Raw genomic sequence first — 20,323 nt, 5'->3', positions numbered from 1 at the left:
ATGCCATGTTGGATCAGGCCAATGGCCCATCCAGTCCAGCACTCTGTGTCAAACAGTGGCCAAAAAACCCAGGTGCCATCAGGAGATCCATCAGTTGAGCCAGGACACTAGAAGCCCTCCCACTGTGCCCTCCAAGCACCGAGAATACAGAGCCGCCCTGAGCCTGCTTTGGCGGGGAGGGTGGGATATAAATAAAATTTTATTATTATTATTAATTCTGGAATAAACTTTCCGGGACTAGAGGGCTCTAGCTAGCCCTGCGAGGAACGGTTGAAGGACTTGGGGATGCTCAGTCAAGAAAAGAGGAGGCTAAGTCTTTGAAGGGCTGTCGTTTAGGGGAGGGTGTTCTTCACCCAAAGGGTGATTAACATGTGGAATTCACTGCCACAGGTGGCGGCGGCGGCTACAAGCACAACCAGCTTTAAGAGGGGATAGGATAAAAATATGGAGCAGAGGTCCATCAGTGGCTATTAGCCACAGTATATATATATGTGTGTGTGTATATGTGTGTGTGTGTATATGCATGTATGTATAAGTGTGTATTGGCCACTGTTTGACACAGAGTTTTGGGACTGGATGGGCCATTGGCCTGATCCAACATGGCTTCTCTTATGTTCTTATGGAACTCTGTCTGGGGCATAGATGCTCTGTATTCTGGGTGCTTGAGGGGGCAGAGTGGGAGGGCTTCTAGTGTCCTGGCCCCACTGGTGGACCTCCTGATGGCACCTGGGTTTTTTGGCCACTAAGTGACACAGAGTGTTGGGACTGGATGGGCCATTGGCCTGATCCAACATGGCTTCTCTTATGTTCTTATGGAACTCTCTGACTAGGGCAGTGATGCTCTGTATTCTTGGTGCTTGGGGGGAAGGCACAGTGGGAGGGCTTCTAGTGTCCTGCCCCACTGATGGACCTCCTGATGGCACCTGGTTTTTTTGGCCACTGAGTGACACAGAGCGTTGGACTGGATGGGCCAGTGGCCTGATCCAACATGGCTTCTTTTACGTTCTTATGTCTGAAGCAGTGATACTCTGTCATCTTGGTGTTTGGGAGGGCAATAGTGGGAGGGCTTCTGGAGTTCTGGCCCCACTGATGGACCTCCTGATGGCTCCTGTGGGTTTTTTGGGGGGGCCACTGAGTGACACAGAGTGTTGGACTGGATGGGCCATTGGCCTGATCCAACATGGCTTCTGTTATGTTCTTCTGTGACACAGAGTGTTGGACTGGATGGGCCACTGGCCTGATCCAACAGGGCTTCTCTTATGTTCTTATGTGACACAGAGTATTGGACTGGATGGGCCATTGGCCTGATCCAACATGGTTTTCTTATGTTCTTATGTCTGGGGCAAGTGATGCTCTGTATTCTTGGTGCTGTGGGGGGCACAGTGGGAGGGCTTCTAGTGTTCTGGCCCCACTGATGGACCTCGCCCCACTGATGGACCTCCTGATGGCATCTGGGGGGGGGGCGTTGGCTGCTGTGTGACACAGAGTGTTTGGACTGGAGGGGCCATTGCCTGATCCAACAGGGCTTTTCTTCTGTTCTTCTGTGACACAGAGTGTTGGACTGGAGGGGCCATTGGCCTGATCCAACATGGCTTCTGTTATGTTCTTCTGTGACACAGAGTGTTGGACTGGATGGGCCACTGGCCTGATCCAACAGGGCTTCTCTTATGTTCTTATGTGACACAGAGTATTGGACTGGATGGGCCATTGGCCTGATCCAACATGGTTTCTTATGTTCTTATGTCTGGGGCAAGTGATGCTCTGTATTCTTGGTGCTGTGGGGGGCACAGTGGGAGGGCTTCTAGTGTTCTGGCCCCACTGATGGACCTCCTGATGGCATCTGGGGGGGGGGGCGTTGGCTGCTGTGTGACACAGAGTGTTTGGACTGGAGGGGCCATTGGCCTGATCCAACAGGGCTTTTCTTCTGTTCTTCTGTGACACAGAGTGTTGGACTGGAGGGGCCATTGGCCTGATCCAACATGGCTTCTGTTATGTTCTTCTGTGACACAGAGTGTTGGACTGGATGGGCCACTGGCCTGATCCAACAGGGCTTCTCTTATGTTCTTATGTGACACAGAGTATTGGACTGGATGGGCCATTGGCCTGATCCAACATGGTTTTCTTATGTTCTTATGTCTGGGGCAAGTGATGCTCTGTATTCTTGGTGCTGTGGGGGGCACAGTGGGAGGGCTTCTAGTGTTCTGGCCCCACTGATGGACCTCCTGATGGCATCTGGGGGGGGGCGTTGGCTGCTGTGTGACACAGAGTGTTTGGACTGGAGGGGCCATTGGCCTGATCCAACAGGGCTTCTCTTCTGTTCTTAGGAGCAGTTCCTGCGGGCAGCAGTGGAGAGGACTCACAATCATGGGTCTGATTTAAGGGCAGGAAGGTACCCGCTGGATATTAGGAAAAGCTTTTTTACAGTCCGAGTTGTTCAGCAGCGGCATCAGCTACCGAGGGAGATGTGAGTTACCTCCTTGCTGGCAGTCTTTAAGCAGCGGCTGCACAAGCATTTGCCAGGGATACTCTAGCCCAGAGGTGGGCAAACTTGCTTAACATAAAAGCCTCACAGAATAAAGGTCAGATGTTTGAGAGCTGCGAGACAAGAATGTCAGATGTTTGAGAGCTGGAAGAAGGAAGGAAGGAAGGAAGGAAGGAAGGAAGGAAGGAAGGAAGGAAGGAAGGAAGGAAGGAAGGAAGGAAGGAAGGAAGGAAGGAAGGAAGGAAGGAAGGAAGGAAGGAAAGGTGGAAAGCAAGCAAATAGATGGGAGGGAGGGAGAGGTGGAAAGAAAACCACTGTAACTTTAAATGCATTCTCCAAGCAGCTGGCTGGCTGGCTTGGCTTGGCAAAGCGATTTATAGAAGAAGAACTGCAGATTTGTACCCCACCCTTCTCTCTGAATCAGAGTCTCTGAGCAGATCTCCTTTATCTTCCTCCCCCACAACAGACACACTGTGAGGTGGGTGGGGCTGAGAGAGCTCTCCTAGCAGCTGCCCTTTCAAGGACGATTCCTGCAATAGCTATGGCTGACCCAAGGCCACTCCAGCAGGTGCAAGTGGAGGAGTGGGGAATCAAACCCGGTTCTCCCAGATACGAGAGCTATGGCTGACCCAAGGCCACTCCAGCAGGTGCAAGTGGAGGAGTGGGGAATCAAACCCGGTTCTCCCAGATACGAGAGCTATGGCTGACCAAGGCCATCCCAACAGCTGCAAGTGAGGAGTGGGGAATCAAACCCGGTTCTCCCAGATACGAGAGTTATGGCTGACCCAAGGCCATCCAGCAGCTGCAAGTGGAGGAGTGGGGAATCAAACCCGGTTCTCCCAGATACGAGAGCTATGGCTGACCCAAGGCCATCCCAGCAGCTGCAAGTGGAGGAGTGGGGAATCAAACCCGGTTCTCCCAGATAAGAGAGCTCTGGCTGACCCAAGGCCATTCCAGCAGCTGCAAGTGGAGGAGTGGGGAATCAAACCCGGTTCTCCCAGATAAGAGAGCTCTGGCTGACCCAAGGCCATTCCAGCAGCTGCAAGTGGAGGAGTGGGGAATCAAACCCGGTTCTCCCAGATACGAGAGCTCTGGCTGACCAAGGCCATTCCAGCAGGTGCAAGTGGAGGAGTGGGGAATCAAACCCGGTTCTCCCAGATACGAGAGCTCTGGCTGACCAAGGCCATTCCAGCAGGTGCAAGTGGAGGAGTGGGGAATCAAACCCGGTTCTCCAGATACGAGAGCTCTGGCTGACCCAAGGCCATTCCAGCAGGTGCAAGTGGAGGAGTGGGGAATCAAACCCGGTTCTCCCAGATAAGAGAGCTCTGGCTGACCCAAGGCCATTCCAGCAGGTGCAAGTGGAGGAGTGGGGAATCAAACCCGGTTCTCCCAGATACGAGAGCTCTGGCTGACCCAAGGCCATTCCAGCAGGTGCAAGTGGAGGAGTGGGGAATCAAACCCGGTTCTCCCAGATAAGAGAGCTCTGGCTGACCCAAGGCCATTCCAGCAGGTGCAAGTGGAGGAGTGGGGAATCAAACCCGGTTCTCCCAGATACGAGAGCTCTGGCTGACCCAAGGCCACTTCAGCAGGTGCAAGTGGAGGAATCAAACCCAGTTCTCCCAGATAAGAGTCCAGGCACTTAACCACTACACCACAGACAGAAGCCTTCTCCAAGCTGACCGACAGACTGGAGGGGGCTTGAGAGCCGCACAGTTATGTGTGAAAGAGTCACAAGTGGTTCCTGAGCCACCCCTGCTCTAGACTGATCCTGCATCTAGCAGGGAGTGGACTAGATGGCCTCTGTCGGATCCTGGGACTCTATGATTAATTCTAACACATGAAGCTGCCTTATACTGAATCAGACCATCAATCCACAGTGTCTATTCAGACTGAAGCTCTGCATGAGTTCAAGCAGAGAGGTCTTTCACATCACTTCCTGCCTGTTCCTTTAAAATTTATTTGTGTGTGTGTGTGTGTGTGTGCACACTTGGAAGTCATGGCAACCTCTGGTGACTGACCCCCTACTGGGAGCATGGAGGGTATTCAGAGAGGTGGCTGAATAAAACCTGCCCCTGCTTTCTGGCTCTGGCATTCCAAGGAGGTCTCCCATTCACAATCTTGCCTGAGTCGACCCCGCTTCGCTTTTGAGATCTGATGAGATCGGGCTTGCCTGAGCTACATGGGTCAGGTGTCCAGTCCTTTCTAACTGGAGATGCTGGGGGTTGAACCTGGAAGCTTCTGCATGCCAAGCAGAGGCTCTGCCACCGGGACACGATCCCTGCCAAACTTAAGCTGAAATAAAATCTTGTCAGTCTTTACCAAAAATAAAAAAGTCTTATTGTGCCATTTTTTAAAGCACAGTTTGCTAAAGAGGTTTCAGGAAGGGACATTTGTCCAAAACCAGACATACATATGAACATATATGAACATGTGAAGCTGCCTTCTACTGAATCAGACCCTCAATCCATCAAAGTCAGTCTTGTCTTCTCAGACTGGCAGCGGCTCTCCAGGGTCTCAAGCTGGGGTTTTTCACACCTATTTGCCTGGACCCTTTTTTTGGAGATGCCGGGGATTGAACCTGGGACCTTCTGCTTCCCAAGCAGATGCTCTACCACGGAGCCACAGTCCCTCCCATGTAATGTAATGCCTTTTACTGGGACCAAAGAGAACGGTGGCGGCACAGTGGAAAATCAGAATACAAAACAACCGGGCCTAAAACATATACTGAACACATACTTAGAGGAGAAACATTCAAAAACTTTTTAAAAGAAATACAAGCATCAATGTATCAACAATACAATACAAACGCAAGCCTTATAAGCACTAAGTCTCATAAAGAACAAGTCAATTTCACTGCGTGACTCGAGAAGAGTTCTTAGTCCTTGAGCGTTTGTAGAAAATCCCGATTAAATTCGGGACAGGGAGTCTATCCGCAACACTCAGCGCTTCCTCCTTCTTCCTGGGCTTTCCTCCTTTCGGTTTATGATTCACACACGTGGTCTCCCAAACAGACCTCACCTTCTTCTGCCCCAACTCCACTCACTATTTGTTCGGCTTATGAAAAAGCTGCATTCAGCGAAACGTGATTTTTCAAGCTGACAAGCACGTGAAGGCAAACTTACCTTCGGAGCCGACTTTTGCGGATAGACTCCGTGTCACGCATTTACTTGGGGTTTTCTACCACCCCTCAAGGACTAAGAACTCTTCCGGAGTCACGCAGTGAAACTGACTTGTTCTTTATGGGGCTCTGTGCTTATAAGGCTTGTGTTTATATTGCTGATACACTGATGTTTGCATTTCTATAAAAAGGTTTTTGAATGCTTCTACTTTAGGAATGCGTTCAGTGTATGTTTTCGGTGCAGTTGTTTTGTATTCTGATTTTACCGTGACCAAGCAAAATGACACCACTCAGAGTGCAAGTATTCCCAGAATACTTAATTAAGGTGGATTTTTTTTTTTTAAAGGAAGGAGTAAGAGAGAAGAAGAACACGTCTTTCTTGCATCCCACAGGCAAGATGCTCCTTCAGAGCTCACAGAATGCCCCCCGGTATGCTGGGTAAAGAAACCAAACGTATTTTTCTTCTAACGGCAAACAACAATATGTATGTTACATGCAGGCCTCAGATCCAGTGGGAGCTCACAGGAGCACAGCTCCTGAACCTTTCTGAGAATTCCACCTCCTCCTTCTGAGAGTTCCACCTCCTTGTCCATTGAATACTATGTGCAGCTGCATAACAATCCCTGGATGAGCTCCACCACCTATTTTTCTACAAAAAGACCCCTGGTTATATGTTAAAAGGTAAATTAGTTAGATGGGAAAAACTTCTGAGAAAGTAATGCCCTCTTTTTGACCCAGGCTTATATAACAGAGCACTGACAGACGTTCTCACATTTTGACATATTACTGTTTTATTGCTTTCACATGCTCATGCTACCCAGATTAAAGGTTTGCTCAATTTGTTAATTTTACTATTCTGTCGCTGGATCTTAAATTTGTACCGTTTTCCATTCTGAACCACTGCCGACCAGCTATATGTGGCTCTGCTCGCTGTACCTGATTCCTCGTCTTAAGAAGTGTGCTTGGAGCACACGAAAGCTTACGTTTTGAATAAAACTTGGTTGGTCTTAAAGGTGCTCTTGACTCCTACTTTGTTCTATTGAAGCCTCCTGTTAGAAATGTAAGCGCCCCCCCACCCCAGGTGTTTAAACACTGAGGCAGGAGACACTCAGTTACTTCTAGATGCACACAGAGGTCTGAACATCTCTGGGGCCCAGTGGGGGCTCTGGGGGGCAGTGGCGGACTAGCCAGGGTGTCAGCTTGCCCGATGGCAAGTGGGCCCTTAGGCAATATGTTAAAAATGTTAATGTCCTTTTAGTAGCTTGAAAATATAATAGAAGCTCCAATATTATTACTGTCATGCAGCTAAAATGTACATTGTATTAGGGTTGCCAGCCTCCAGGTGGGGCCTGGGGATTTCCTGCTTTTACAACCGATCTCCAGCTGGCAGAGATCAGCTCCCCTGGAGAAAATGCGATCTGTATTCACATTTCATATCTACTGCATCCTGCCAGTAAAGAAGAATAAGAATAAGAAGAATTGCAGATTTATATCCCGCCCTTCTCCCTGAATCAGAGACTCAGAGCGGCTTACAATCTCCTATGTCTTCTCCCCTCACAACAGACACCCTGTGAGGTGGGTGGGGCTGGAGAGGGCTCTCACAGCAGCTGCCCTTTCAAGGACAACCTCTGCCAGAGCTATGGACGACCCAAGGCCATTCCAGCAGGTGCAAGTGGAGGAGTGGGGAATCAAACCCGGTTCTCCCAGATAAGAGTCTGCACACTTAACCACTACACCAAACTGGCTCTTTCAACCACCCTTTCAAGGACAACTTCTGCCAGAGCTATGGCTGACCCAAGGCCATTCCAGCAGCTGCAAGTGGAAGAGGGGGGAATCAAACCTGGTTCTCCCAGATAAGAGTCTGCACACTTAACCACTACACCAAACTGGCTCTAAAATGTACAACATATGCACACCGTAATTACTAAATATATATATGCATTTATTTCGCAAAAGTTTTAATTGCACCTTTTTTTCCCACTTACGTATTTTTTGAAAATTTTATTTCTGATAAAAATTAAATGATAGCCTTGCAGTTGTGGGTGGGCCCCCTTTGTCTCCTGGCAACCCATATTTTTAAACCCAGCCCGCCACCGCTGGTGGGATCTGGGGCTGTACGTCTTCCTGTCAGTTGCCAAAGAGGACTAGAAGTGGAGCAAACTTTGCATCGCTCCATCAAGGGCAAAGGGCTGGGTGGGAAAGCCCAGATAACCCAGGAGGAGGTGGGACGTCTGGCAGATATTTCCGGCCAAAGCATCCAGGAAGGGAAAGGGAGGGATATCAGTTTGACTGTGGAACACATTTCCCTTCCTGGACTTGGTGGGGGGAAGGGGAAGCAGACCAACATTTTGAGGAGACGCTCAGAAGCCACTGTGGGGACGGAAATGTGCCGGCTCCGCTCCTCCTTGTCTAGAATACCGATAAGCGGTCAGGCAGCTGATGCTCTGGACCACTTTAGAACGAGATCTGGAGGATCCTTGTCGATCCTTAAGTCCTGTTTGGCAGTCTGAAGACTATCAGTGGCTACTTGCCCTGGTGACTGAGAGGAACCTCCACTTTCAGAGGCAGTCAACCTCTGAATCCCAGAGCCAGGAGGCAACTTCAGGGAAGGCCTCGGCCTCTAGGTCCTGTCGTCGGCCCACCAGAGAAACTGGTTGGCTGCTGAGTGAGACAGGAGGCTAGACTAGATGGACCCTCACTGGTCTGATCCAGCAGGGTTCTTCTGAAGAAAGGATTCAGCCTCTCTGCCCTGTTGTTGACCCTCCAAAGGAACTGACTGGTCACTATGTGAGACAGGAGGCTGGACTAGATGGACCCTCACTGGTCTGACCCAGAAGGCTCTTCCTAGGTTCTTCTCAGGGGAAGGCCTCGGCCTCTCTGCCCTGTTGTTGGTCCTCCAGAGGAACTGGCTGGCCACTGTGTGAAACAAGATGCTGGACTAGATGGACCCTCACTGGTCTGATCCAGCAGGGCTCTTGTGATGTTCTTATGAAGGCCTTGGCCTCTCTGCCTTGTTGTTGGTCCTCCAGAGGAACTGGCTGGCCCCTGTGTGAGACAGGAGGCTGGACTAGATGGACCCTCCCTGGTCTGATCCAAAAGGGCTCTTCTGATGTTAACTACATAGTAAAGTAACTGGCCAAACTGAGGCCAGCCAGGACAAGAGCAAAGCAATGGGACAGTTTTGTTTCCCAGATGGTTTCAAAAAAGAGCTGAGTCAATATAGTGCAGATTCTCTGCTTTCATGGTCCATATTGGAAAAAGGTACAAGGCAGCACAGCCTGTGCCCCTCATTGTAGAACGAGGGGGAGGGATGGTGGCTCAGTGGTAGAGCATCTGCTTGGTAAGCGGAAGGTCCCAGGTTCAATCCCCAGCATCTCCAACTGAAAAGGGTCCAGGCAAGTAGGCGTGGAAAACCTCATCTTGAGACCCTGGAGAGCCGCTGCCAGTCTGAGTAGACAAGACTGACTTTGATGGACCAAGGAGGGTCTGATTCAGTAGAAGGCAGCTTCATATGTTCATGTTCAACATCCACGTTTAGAGACAACATACCTCTATCCCAAGGGTAACATCGGGGGGATTTTGGGGGGCTTCTGGAGACATCTGGCTGACCATTGTGGGAAAACAGGATGCTGGAGCAGATGAAGATGTGCTCTGATCCAGTAGCTCTCTTCTGTTACGACCTCAGCAGAGACCAAGAACTAGGGCCCACAAGAATCAGGAGAGCCAGTGTAGTGGTTAAGTGTGCGGACTCTTATCTGGGAGAACCGGGTTTGATTCCCCACCCCTCTGCTTGCAGCTGCTGGAATGGCCTTGGCTCAGCCAGAGCTCTCACAGAGCTGTCCTTGAAAGGGCAGCTGCTGTAAGAGCTCTCTCAGCCCCACTCATCTCACAGGGTGTCTGTTGTGGAGGAAGAAGATAAAGGAGATTGTGAGCTGCTTTGAGACTCTGATTCAGAGAGAAGGGCGGGGTATAAACTTACAGTCGTCTTCTTTTCCACCTTATTTCCTGCACGGTTTCCTGAACAACCAAAAAAACCCCATGACAGAGTAAACACTCACTCCACTTGGAACACTTTGTGCCAGAAAAAGGAAGGATCACAACAGAAGAGGAATAGCTTTTTCTCGGAGGTGATGATAACACTGCCTACCAGCATCCCGGAATTTTATCAGGACTTCTTGGAAACCAGGGAAACCCACAGCCTGACCCAATTCCAGTAAAGACCCTCAGTCCATGAGCACCAGTCTGTTTAGAGCAGAGGCGGCCAAACTGTGGCTTCCTTGGGAGCCATATGTAGCTCTTTCACATATATTGTGTGGCTCTTGAAGCCCCCACTGCCCCTTTGGTTGGCTTGGAGAATGTGTTTAAAGTTGCTTTCTTTCTACCTCTCCTCCCTTCTTTCTCCCCTCCTCCCTCCCTCCCTTCCAGCAAGTTTGGCCACCCTGGTTTAGAGAAACCAGCTTGTGGCTGCAGCATTCTACAGTGAACTGAGTGAGGGGAAGAAACTTTTCCTGCTATAAAGATACAGACCACTCTGAGAGTGATCTTGATGAGCAAACCAAAGAGCAATAATAAAGAAGAGGAGACTTCCTCCAAAGTCCAGCTGTGCTGTTCAGCTCTTACAACAGGGAGTTCCGCAGGTTCATTTCAGACATCTTTCCACCTCACCCCACCCCCCAAGCTAGATGTAACCACACCACTGTTTGCCAGCTCATGACGCGCTCCCTTCCTCTTCTGTTAGCAGATGGAGAGCGGCACACCTAGCGTTTCACCGTGTGCCTCAGTGGCAGAGAGATGAAAGTCCAGTGAGAGAAGCAGACAGGCTACAAGTAGCATCCTGGCCTGGAGAGAATCACAGAGTCGGAAGGGGCCTCTAGGGTCATCTAGTCCAACCCCCTGCACAATGCAGGAAACTCACAAACACCTGCCCCTAAATTCACAGGATCTGCATTGCTGTCAGATGTGACTAAACTTTGCGATCTGCACATGCCACAATGCCCCTGTGTTTTTGAATGTGTTTGCTTCCGGAAGCCGCTCAGAAACCGAGTTGTTACTTGCTGTGTGCTCACACACTAACCTGCGAGGTACAAACAGGAGTGCCAAACTCCAGGTGGGTCTTGGAGATCTCCTGGAATTATAACTTTCTGGGATTTCCACCCCCCTGCCTCCCCCTGAGGTTCGTGACAGCATTAAAAAAAAATGTCATGCCCTCTTTTGGTTCGTGCTGTGTTTTATGGGTTTTAATTTGTTTTTAATGACAATTGTATGATATGATGCCATACACTGTCCTGAGTCCAGTCTCTCTGGGGGAGGGTGGTTTAAAATCAAATTTAAAAAATAAAGATCCTGTGAATTTCGGGGGAGGTATTTGTGAGTTTCCTGCATTTTGCAGGGGGTTGGACTAGATGATCCTGGAGGTCCCTTCCGACTCTATGATTCCTCAGGAGGTGGTGGGCTCGCCTTCCTTGGAGGTTTTTAAACAGAGGCTAGATGGCCATCTGACAGAAATGAAGATCCTGTGAATTTAGGGGGAGGTGTTTGTGAGTTTCCTGCGTTGTGCAGAGGGTTGGACTAGATGACCCTGGAGGTCCCTTCCAACTCTGTGATTCTATGACCTCCAGACAACAGAGGTCACTTCCCTTGAAGAAAACAGCTCCAACAGCAACCGGACTCTATGGTAGTACACCTGCTGAGGCCCCTCCCTTCCCCAAGCCTCAAACTCCACCCCCAAATCTCCAGGAATTTGCTGACAACCTCAGTGCATACCGAATAGTGAAGACAGCCTTTCCACTTCCTAAAAAAAAAAAGGCAGCCCTTTTTTTCCAGTTAAGGTTTTCTCATTCTCAGAAGAACAAAGTTTGAGTCCCCCGTGGCACCTTTTAAGACCAACAAAGTTGAATTCTAGGTTACACCGAATTAAACTCGGTTGGTCTTAAAGGTGCCACCGGACACAAATTTTGCTCTACGGCTCCAGACGAACAGGGCTGCCCATCTGAATCTATTCTCAGAAGAAGGCACTGTCTTCCTGGAAAATCCGCTGAAAAGGGTCAATCGATGGAATTTAAAAAATAAAAAATAAAATCTTCCACTGCGATCACCTGTGTTTTTAGCAACCGTGAGTGCCCAAGTTCACAGAACAACTACGTTGCGCAGACCAGAGTCATTTGGTCCATCCACTGAATATCCTGAACTATGCTAGTTTTTTGTTGTTGTTGTCAGTGTTCCCTCGAAGCTGAGTTAGGGTGAGCCAGTTCACAGATTTTTAGCCTCCAGCTCACACATTTTTGGGGAGGGACGGTGGCTCAGTGGTAGAGCATCTGCTTGGGAAGCAGAAGGTCCCAGGTTCAATCCCCGGCATCTCCAGAAAAAGGGTCCAGGCAAATAGGTGTGGAAAACCTCCGCTTGAGACCCTGGAGAGCCGCTGCCAGTCTGAGAAGACAAGACTGACTTTGATGGACCGAGGGGGGTCTGATTCAGTATAAGGCAGCTTCATATGTTCATATGTCTTAGCTCAGGAAGGACGACCCCAGAGCACACTAATTGATGCAGCAGCTCACAACTGTAATGCCAGGAGCTCACAAAGTAGAGTTTTTGCTCACAAGACTCTGCAGCTTAGAGGGAACACTGGTTGTTGTTGGAAGGTTGTCAGGCCCTGAGTGGGGAGAATCTGGATACCACCCAAGAGAGTTTGGATGAACCTGGTGGAAAGGGAGACTGCAGATGTGGAGAGTGGGAGAGAGGATTTACCTGGCCCGTTCCACGGATCCGGCTCCTGGGATTCTTCTGGGATTTCTTGCTTATCGGGCTCCTTCGGACTGGCTGAATTCTCTTTGGGCTCCGCCTCTGAAAGGGAAAGAGCAAAATGGCACCAGAGTCCTTGGGGAAGATACAGTGGGCAGCTGGGGTCACAGCTGACCACCTGACTTAATCACATGATCCTCCTTCAGGTTCTCTGCCCAGACTCACAGGGCTGAATGTTCCTCCTTCGGAGCCCTCCCCTGGCTTTTAGAAAACTAGGGTCTCAGGAGGGGAAGACTAGACTAGAACACTCCTCCCAATATGTCTGCTGTCTGCATGCAGGGGGTTTGTACAGCTGGAGGAGTATTCACCCATAGGAGCGTCTACTTTTGATAGTTAGGTTTGAGTTCAGTAGCACCTTAGAAACAAGCAAGATTTTTAGTGTATAAGCTTTCGATAGCCAAAGCTCCCTTCGTCCCGTCTGATCTTTGATAGGAAATTGTATAATCCAGATACAGATTTACAGCTTTACTAGATGTTTGTGAGGAGGAGGTCTAAGGGGAGGGGCCGTGGCTCCATGGCAGAGCCTCTGCTTGGCATGCAGAAGGTCCCAAGTTCAATCCTCAGTATCTCCAGTTAAAAGACCAGGTGATGTGAAAGACCCCTGCCTGAGACCCCGGGCTAGGGGCGTCAAACTCATGAGGTTTTTATGTATTTTATTGTATAATTTTAATCGTATTTAAATCGACCTCTGTTAGCTTTTATTGTTGTAAGCCGCCCTGAGCCCACCTCGGTGGGGTAGGGCGGGATATAAATCGAATAAAGTAAGTAAGTAAGTAAGGCCCAGATTAGACACAAATGGGCAATGCATGTCCTAAAATGAAATGTAAGGTAGCAGAGATATAAACTATATACTGGTCACAAACACAATTAGACAGGGGTGGAATTCTAGCAGGAGCTCCTTTGCATATTAGGCCAAACACCCCTGATGTAGCCAATCCTACAAGAGCTTACAGGGCTCTTTTTTGTAAGCTCTTGGAGGATTGGTTACATCAGGGGTGTGTGGCCTAAGATGCAAAGGAGCTCCTGCTAGAATTCCACCCCTGCAATGAAATATATTATTTTTTCAATTAAAATGCAAACATTCTTTAAAAAGATTTCAGTTTTTCACGGCTGGTAACATCATTAGAGTTTGTAGAATCTTTTGGGATCAAGTGCTGTGTTCTACTGGAGAAAGTTTTCCTTCCAGACGTTTCGTTTTCAGCTGCGGAGAACATCCTCAGTGGCGTTGCAGCCGGAGCAGGCGCTCAGACCTTCTTGGCTGCTGTGCATTGAGTGCTGTGCATTGAGTGCACTCAATGCACAGCAGCCAAGAAGGTCAGAGCGCCTGCTCCGGCTGCAACGCCACTGAGGATGTTCTCCGCAGCTGAGAACGAAACGTCTGGAAGGAAAACTTTCTCCAGTAGAACACGGCACTTGATCCCGAAAGATTCTACAAACCCTAATGATTCTTTAAAAACTCTTGCAATATTTTGTTTAAAATGGAAATGTGGGGGAATAGTGGGATTTGTCAATGCAATTTTAAAAATAAATTAAGAAAAGGCACAAGGGTCATCGAAAAAACTAAAAATATAAAATGCTCTGAGTCTGGGAAAACATGAAATGGCTGGGCATTGCCCCACCTCGGGGTCTACTCAGATTGGCAATGGCTCCCAAGTGTAATGTCCACCTTTGGCTGTGGGTTCCCAGGTTAGAGTACTCACTAGGCACCAGTTCTCAGGTCCATTCAGTAGAGACAAGCTGGCTCAAAGCACCAACCCTTTATTTGCAAGAACACACAACTCCAGGAAGCATGAGTTTCAGCTGGCTATAGGAACACTGAAAAGTGGAACTGATCTCCACTCCATTGAAATGCATTGCAGGCCAGACAAAGTTGAAAGGAAAACGTGGAATGGATTTTCCATTAAGGTCTCTGGGCCTAAATTTGCTTCCTGCTGCAGCTTGCAAAGATAAGGCAGAAAGAGCAGGGAACTTTGGAAGCCTTGGAGCTTCAAAGGGTGAGGACAGGAGAGAGGGAGGGGGAAGAACAGACCCCGAGAGGCCTCATTAAAGCCCTGGGTAGGCTGGTTCCGCCCTGGACAGTAGCCGCCAGTTTGAGTAGCTAACACTGACTGTGATGAACCAAGGATCTAATTCAGTGTCAAGCAGTTTCATATGTTCTTCATAAGTTAAACCTAGCACTAGACTGGACTGGTACCATTGTAGGTCGGAAGTGGCATCCAGAGAACATAAGAGAAGCCATGTTGGATCAGGCCAATGGCCCACCCAGTCCAACACTCTGTGTCACACAGTGGCCAAAATACACACACACACACTGTGGCTAATAGCCACTGATGGATCGCTGCTCCATATTTTTATCCAATCCCCTCTTGAAGCTGGCTATGCTTGTAGCCGCCACCACTTCCTGTGGCAGTGAATTCCACATGTTAATCACCCTTTGGGTGAAGAAGGACTTCCTTTTATCCGCTTTAACCTGACTGCTCAGCAATTTCATCGAATGCCCACAAGTTCTTGTATTGTGAGAAAGGGAGAAAAGGACTTCTTTCTCTACTTTCTCCATCTCACGCATAATCTTGTAAACCTCTATCATGTCACCCCGAGAAAGACTTCTATATCTTGACAGGAAGCACCCCACAAATATTGGCCAAAATACAGGCATCCTTTGGAGAGATGCCAAGATCAACCACGATTTGTTGCTGTAGGAACAAACCTGAGGGAGTCGCATCTGCAGGTACCCTGGCCTCATACCCCCTCACAGGTGGCCCCAGAAATGAAAAGGGTCTATTGTTGTAGCAAACCATAGTTAGCCCAGATATGAAAAGTTTTGCCGTTGAAGTGTTTAATACTGTCTGTGTACGAAACATGGGAAATAAGAGGGAGGCAGCAAACAACGGAGTCTCCAGTTCTCTTCAGCTAGCATTTATGCCTGAACCACAAGACGAGGGAGGGGGCGTGGTCTTGACCATGGGCCCCTCCCCTCCCTGCTCATTTTCCAAATTCTTCTCCTTCTTCCTTCCTTTAGGCACAGCATGTAAAGTAAGATTTTGTGAGATAACATCATACTATTTAAAAGCAGAAGTTCACATTCTGTACTCAGTTCTATGACCCAAATACAATAAATAATTCTGATTTGTACGTAAATTATCTGGAACTTGGGGGACAAACCGTGTCATGGGCAAGTTTGAGGATAATGCCAAATTATTCAGGAGGAAGAGGAAGATGACGACATCAGGACAAAAAAGGCAAATGCCATCTTGCGGTATATCAACAGAGGCATAACATCCAGATCACAAGATGTCATAGTTCTGCTGTACGCTGCATTGGTCAGGTCACACCTGGAGTGCGGTGCGCAGTTCTGGAGGCCTCACTTCAAGGATGCGGGCAGGATGGAGCAAGTGCAGAGGAGAGCAAGGAAGATGATCAGGGGCCTGGAGACCAAGCCCTATGATGAGGAAAGGCCGAGGGAATGTCCATTTTGGAGAGGAGGCGGCTGAGGGGGGACATGACTTCTCTCTTGAAGCATGTGAGGGGCTGTCCCTTAGAGGAGGGCAGGGAACTGTTTCTGTTGGCAGCAGAGGAGAGGACTTGCAATCACGGGTCTGAATTATGGGCAGGAAGGTACCAGATGGACATTAGGAAAAAACTTTTCTCCAGTAAGAGTCGTTCAACAGTGGACTCAGTTACCGAGGAAGGTGGTGCGCTCCCCACCCCCGTCGGCAGTCTTTAAGCAACAGCTGGGGGAGAAAAAAAGCGTCAGGGTTGGGATCCTGCATCTAGCAAGGGGTTGGACCAGATGGCCTCTGTGGTCCCTTCCAGCTCTATGATTCTAGGAAGCTCTCTCTAGATGAGGTGAGCAGGCGGCAATGCGTCAAATGAAAGTAACTGATGGCAAGCGTAAGGTGAGGCACATGAAAGCAGAACATCTCGACTTTAAATATAGGTTAACGGGGTCTAAACAGGCAGAAACTGAGAGGGGAAAAGATCCTGGAATTGTGGTGGGCAGCTGAATGAAAATGTCAACGCTGTGAGCGGCCATGGCGACAAATGGCAAACTCTTTGCTGGGGATTATTAGGAAAGGTTGAAATAGACCTGTCAATATCGTAATACCCTCGAATAGATCTATGGCTCAGCTTTCATCGGAGTATTATGTCCAGTTGTGGTTTCCATCTCTCAAAAAAGATACTGCAGAGCTGGAAAAAGTGTAGGAGGGAGCAACCAAGATGAGGGTTAGAACCCCTTTCCTACGACACCAAGTCCTGCGAAGAAAGGTTGAAGGAGCTGGGGATATTTAGCCTGGAGAGGAGGCAGCTGAGAGGTGATAGGATCACCATCTTCAAGTCCTTAAAGGGCTGTCCTATAGAGGATGGGGTGGAATTGTTTTCTGTGGCCCCGGAAGGTAGGACCAGAACCAATGGGTTGAAATAAAATCAAAAGAGTTTCGGGCTCAACATCAGGAAGAACTTTCTAACCGTTAGAGCAGTTCCTCAGTGGAACAGGCTTCCTCAGGAGTTGGTGGGCTCTCCTTCCTTGGAGGTTTTTAAACAGAGGCTAGATGGCCATCTGACAGCAATGAGGATCCTGTGAATTTAGGGGGAGTTATTTGTGAGTTTCCTGCATTGTGCAGGGGGTTAGACTAGATGACCCTGGAGGTCCATTCCAACTCTATGATTCTATGAGGAAAGGCTACTGAAAGTGGGGGTTTTCAGTTTAGAAATAAGGTATGTGAAAGAGAGGGACATAATAGAGAATTATAAAATTATGCATGGGCTGAAGTGAAGGAGACGGCAGAGAGAACTTTTTCTCCTTCACCCATAACGAGCACTCAAGGGCATTCAATTGAAGCTGGCAGATAGTGGGCTCGGAACAGACAAAAACCCCTTCAACAAAGCGTGATTAAATTGTGGAATTCACTGTCGAAAGATGTAGCGATGGCCGCAAGTTTAGTTGGCTTTAACAGGATTAAACAGATACCCGGAGGAGAGGTCCATCCATAGTTACTAGCTGTGATGACTAAGGGAAACCTCCACATCCAGGAGCAGTTAATCTTTCCATGCCATTGCTGAGAAGCAACATCAGGGAATGCCTTGGCCTCTAGACCCTGTTTCTTGCCTCTCCAGGATGCTGGACAAGGTGGGTCACTGTTCTGATCCAGAGAGACACCTCTGACATTCTTACAACTACTGTTTATTTTAGAAATCTGTGTCCTACGGGGCCTGTTCAGACAGCAACATCTGGCTCCCGGTAGTCAATCGTTGTGGCCACCCCTTCCCCCAATCCTTCTCCAAACTGGATTATTTTGTTACCTGCTTCTTTGTGGTATTTTTTTGATTTGTCTGGTTTCACCTCGTAGTTTTTTCCGACTGGATAGTTTTCAACCAACTTCCGGATGTCTGAAGGCTGTCCCAGAGCAAAAGGAGCCTCAGACATCTGGTTTATGGTCGCCATTTTTTTTACTACTTAGCGATATGCGCATAACCACATGTTTTCTGACCTGTGCGCAGAATGTGCCCATATGCATGGGTGCATAATGTGCGCACGCGCATATGCACATGATGCGCTTATGTGCATTATAGTGGGGGGGGACAAAAAACCCCTGCATGGTGCCGTTGTGCCGGCGGCAGAAGATGGTTTTAGGGTTTGGAGAATCTTTCGGGCTCAAGTGCCGTGTTCTACTGGAGAAAGTTTTCCTTCCAGACGTTTCGTTCTCAGCTGCGGAGAACATCCTCAGTGGCGTTGCAGCCGGAGCAGGCGCTCTGGACACTCAATGCACAGCAGCCAAGAAGGTCAGAGCGCCTGCTCCGGCTGCAATGCCACTGAGGATGTTCTCCGCAGCTGAGAACAAAACGTCTGGAAGGAAAACTTTCTCCAGTAGAACACGGCACTTGAGCCCGAAAGATTTTACAAACCCTAATGATGTTACCAGCCGTGAAAACCTGAAATCTTTGAGAAGACGGTTTTACCGCGGAGTGACTCGAATTGCAATACGACAGTCTGATTGATAATATCCGGAACAAAGATATTTGGAACAGAACCGGGTCAGTTTAACACGGACTCAACACGTTGTGTGAACAGGGCCACGGTTAGCCCCCCCCTGCAGGGGAACTCAAAGACAGTCCACAAAATCCAGCTGTGTGAGTCAAATTCTAGATGTTGTGTATTTGCATAATGTATTCAGGCTCTGGTAGCACCAGGGAGCAGCAAACAACACTGTGGCTTCTTGGATGTCAGCCATGCCTTTTCCAGCTTATCGTCTCAGCCAGTGAGGTTAGAAACTTAAAGGGCTTCATTTGTAGCAGGACCTCTTTGCCTATTAGGCCGCACACCCCTGATGTAGCCAATCCCCCAGGAGCTTACAGTAGGCCCTCTACTTAGAGCCCTGTAAGCTCCAGGAGGACTGGCTACATCAGGGGTGTGCGGCCTAATAGGCAAAGGAGTTCCTGCTACAAAAAAGCAATGGAAACTTGTAAAAGGCAGTGAGCGCTAAAAGTCCCTAATGCTCCAAACTCTAGGCTTGCGTGGCACATACATGGCAGCCCAGGCACTCATAGAGGCTGCGGCTTAGGACATCATAAGTCAGCAACAGCTCTCTGGTGACTCAGAAGGCCGAGTGCAGCCCTCCAGCCGGGTTCCCAGGCCTGCTCTCCCTCTGGCGTCCTCATAGCAACTTGGGCGGCAATTATTTTCCCCATTAGGGGCCGTTCGAGATGCTGCCGATAAGCCTATCTGCATAAGACAGCGTGAAAGATCAGCGCCCAAAGTGCATGTTTGCCTTTTGCATCCGGGCTCGATAAACCACCACCCCCCAAAAAAAAACCACCTCCACCACCGGGCCTCAATCGATGGGCGCCGTAAAGGATGACGTCACCAACCATCGGCGATTATTAATACAGGTGATAAGGGTGGGGGTGATGATTAACATCAAATAAATCAATCGCCGGGGATAAAAGTCCCATTATTTTTGGCTATAAATCAAAGTGGCTGGCATATTGATTGTTATCCATCGCACTGAAAGCTTTTTGCTATTTGCCACTGGAGCAGCAGTTATTGCAGCCGAGAGCGTTATCGGGCGCTATCGCCTTCTTTTTTTTTTTTTATCACAGCACACTAGTGCCAGGTGGAGCACTCAGCTGGAGTCTTTGGAGCTCTTCCCCCCCACCCCTCTGCCCAAGGCTTTTGCAGCAAGCTCCAAAATCAGATAAAGGGACTTGTTGTTTCCCTTCTGCAGGGGGGAGGGGGCAGGAGAGGGTCAAAGTCTGCTGTCAAACAAGCAGCTGGCCTTTTCGTTAACCTGCTTCCTTTATCCCATCCCCGAAACATGCACTACGCACATCCAACTGGATCAGCTCCGGAAGACCAGTTAGAGTGGAGTCTGGAAAGGAAAGGTCCCCTGTGCAAGCGCAAGTCGTTTCCGACTCTGGGGTGACGTTGCTGTCACGTTTTCACGGCAGGCTTTTAACGGGGTGGTTTGCCGTTGCCTTCCCCAGCAAGCTGGGTACTCATTTTACTGACCTCAGAAGGATGGAAGGCTGAGCCAACCTCGAGCCGGCTACCTGAAAACCCAGCTTCCACCAGGGATCGAACTCAGGTTGTGAGCGGAGCTTAGGACTGCAGCACTGCAGCTTTAACACTCTGCACCTCGGGGCTCTGGTGGAGTCTAGTAACACCTTAAACACCAACAAGATTTTGGGTGTATAAACTTCTGAGAGCAACGCCAGTGTTCCCTCACAGCTGAGTTAGCATGAGCTAGCTCACAGATCTTTAGCCTCCAGCTCACACATTTTTGTCTTAGCTCAGGAAGGATGACCCCAGAGCACAATCATTATGCAGTGGCTCACAACTTTAATGCCAGGAGCTCACAAAGTAGAATTTTTGCTCACAAGACTCTGCAGCTTAGAGGGAACATTGGTCAATGCCCCCTTTGACTCCA

At 49.1% G+C, this 20,323-nt stretch overlaps 1 protein-coding gene across 2 annotated transcripts in view; it reads right to left on the bottom strand.

Moving 5' to 3' along the window:
• ZFPM1 (zinc finger protein, FOG family member 1) overlaps positions 1–20,323 on the bottom strand; it is a 189,983-nt gene that overhangs the window by 72,131 nt on the left and 97,529 nt on the right. For both annotated transcript variants that reach the window (XM_060253629.1, XM_060253630.1), the window contains exon 3: positions 12,345–12,440. In XM_060253629.1, coding sequence (XP_060109612.1) covers positions 12,345–12,440 — 96 coding nt within the window. The remainder of the gene's footprint in view (positions 1–12,344; positions 12,441–20,323) is intronic.

This window comes from Heteronotia binoei, chromosome 14 (genome assembly GCF_032191835.1).
Source record: "Heteronotia binoei isolate CCM8104 ecotype False Entrance Well chromosome 14, APGP_CSIRO_Hbin_v1, whole genome shotgun sequence".
NCBI classification, from domain to species: Eukaryota; Metazoa; Chordata; class Lepidosauria; order Squamata; family Gekkonidae; genus Heteronotia; species Heteronotia binoei.
This window is presented reverse-complemented; position numbering and strand designations above follow the sequence as displayed.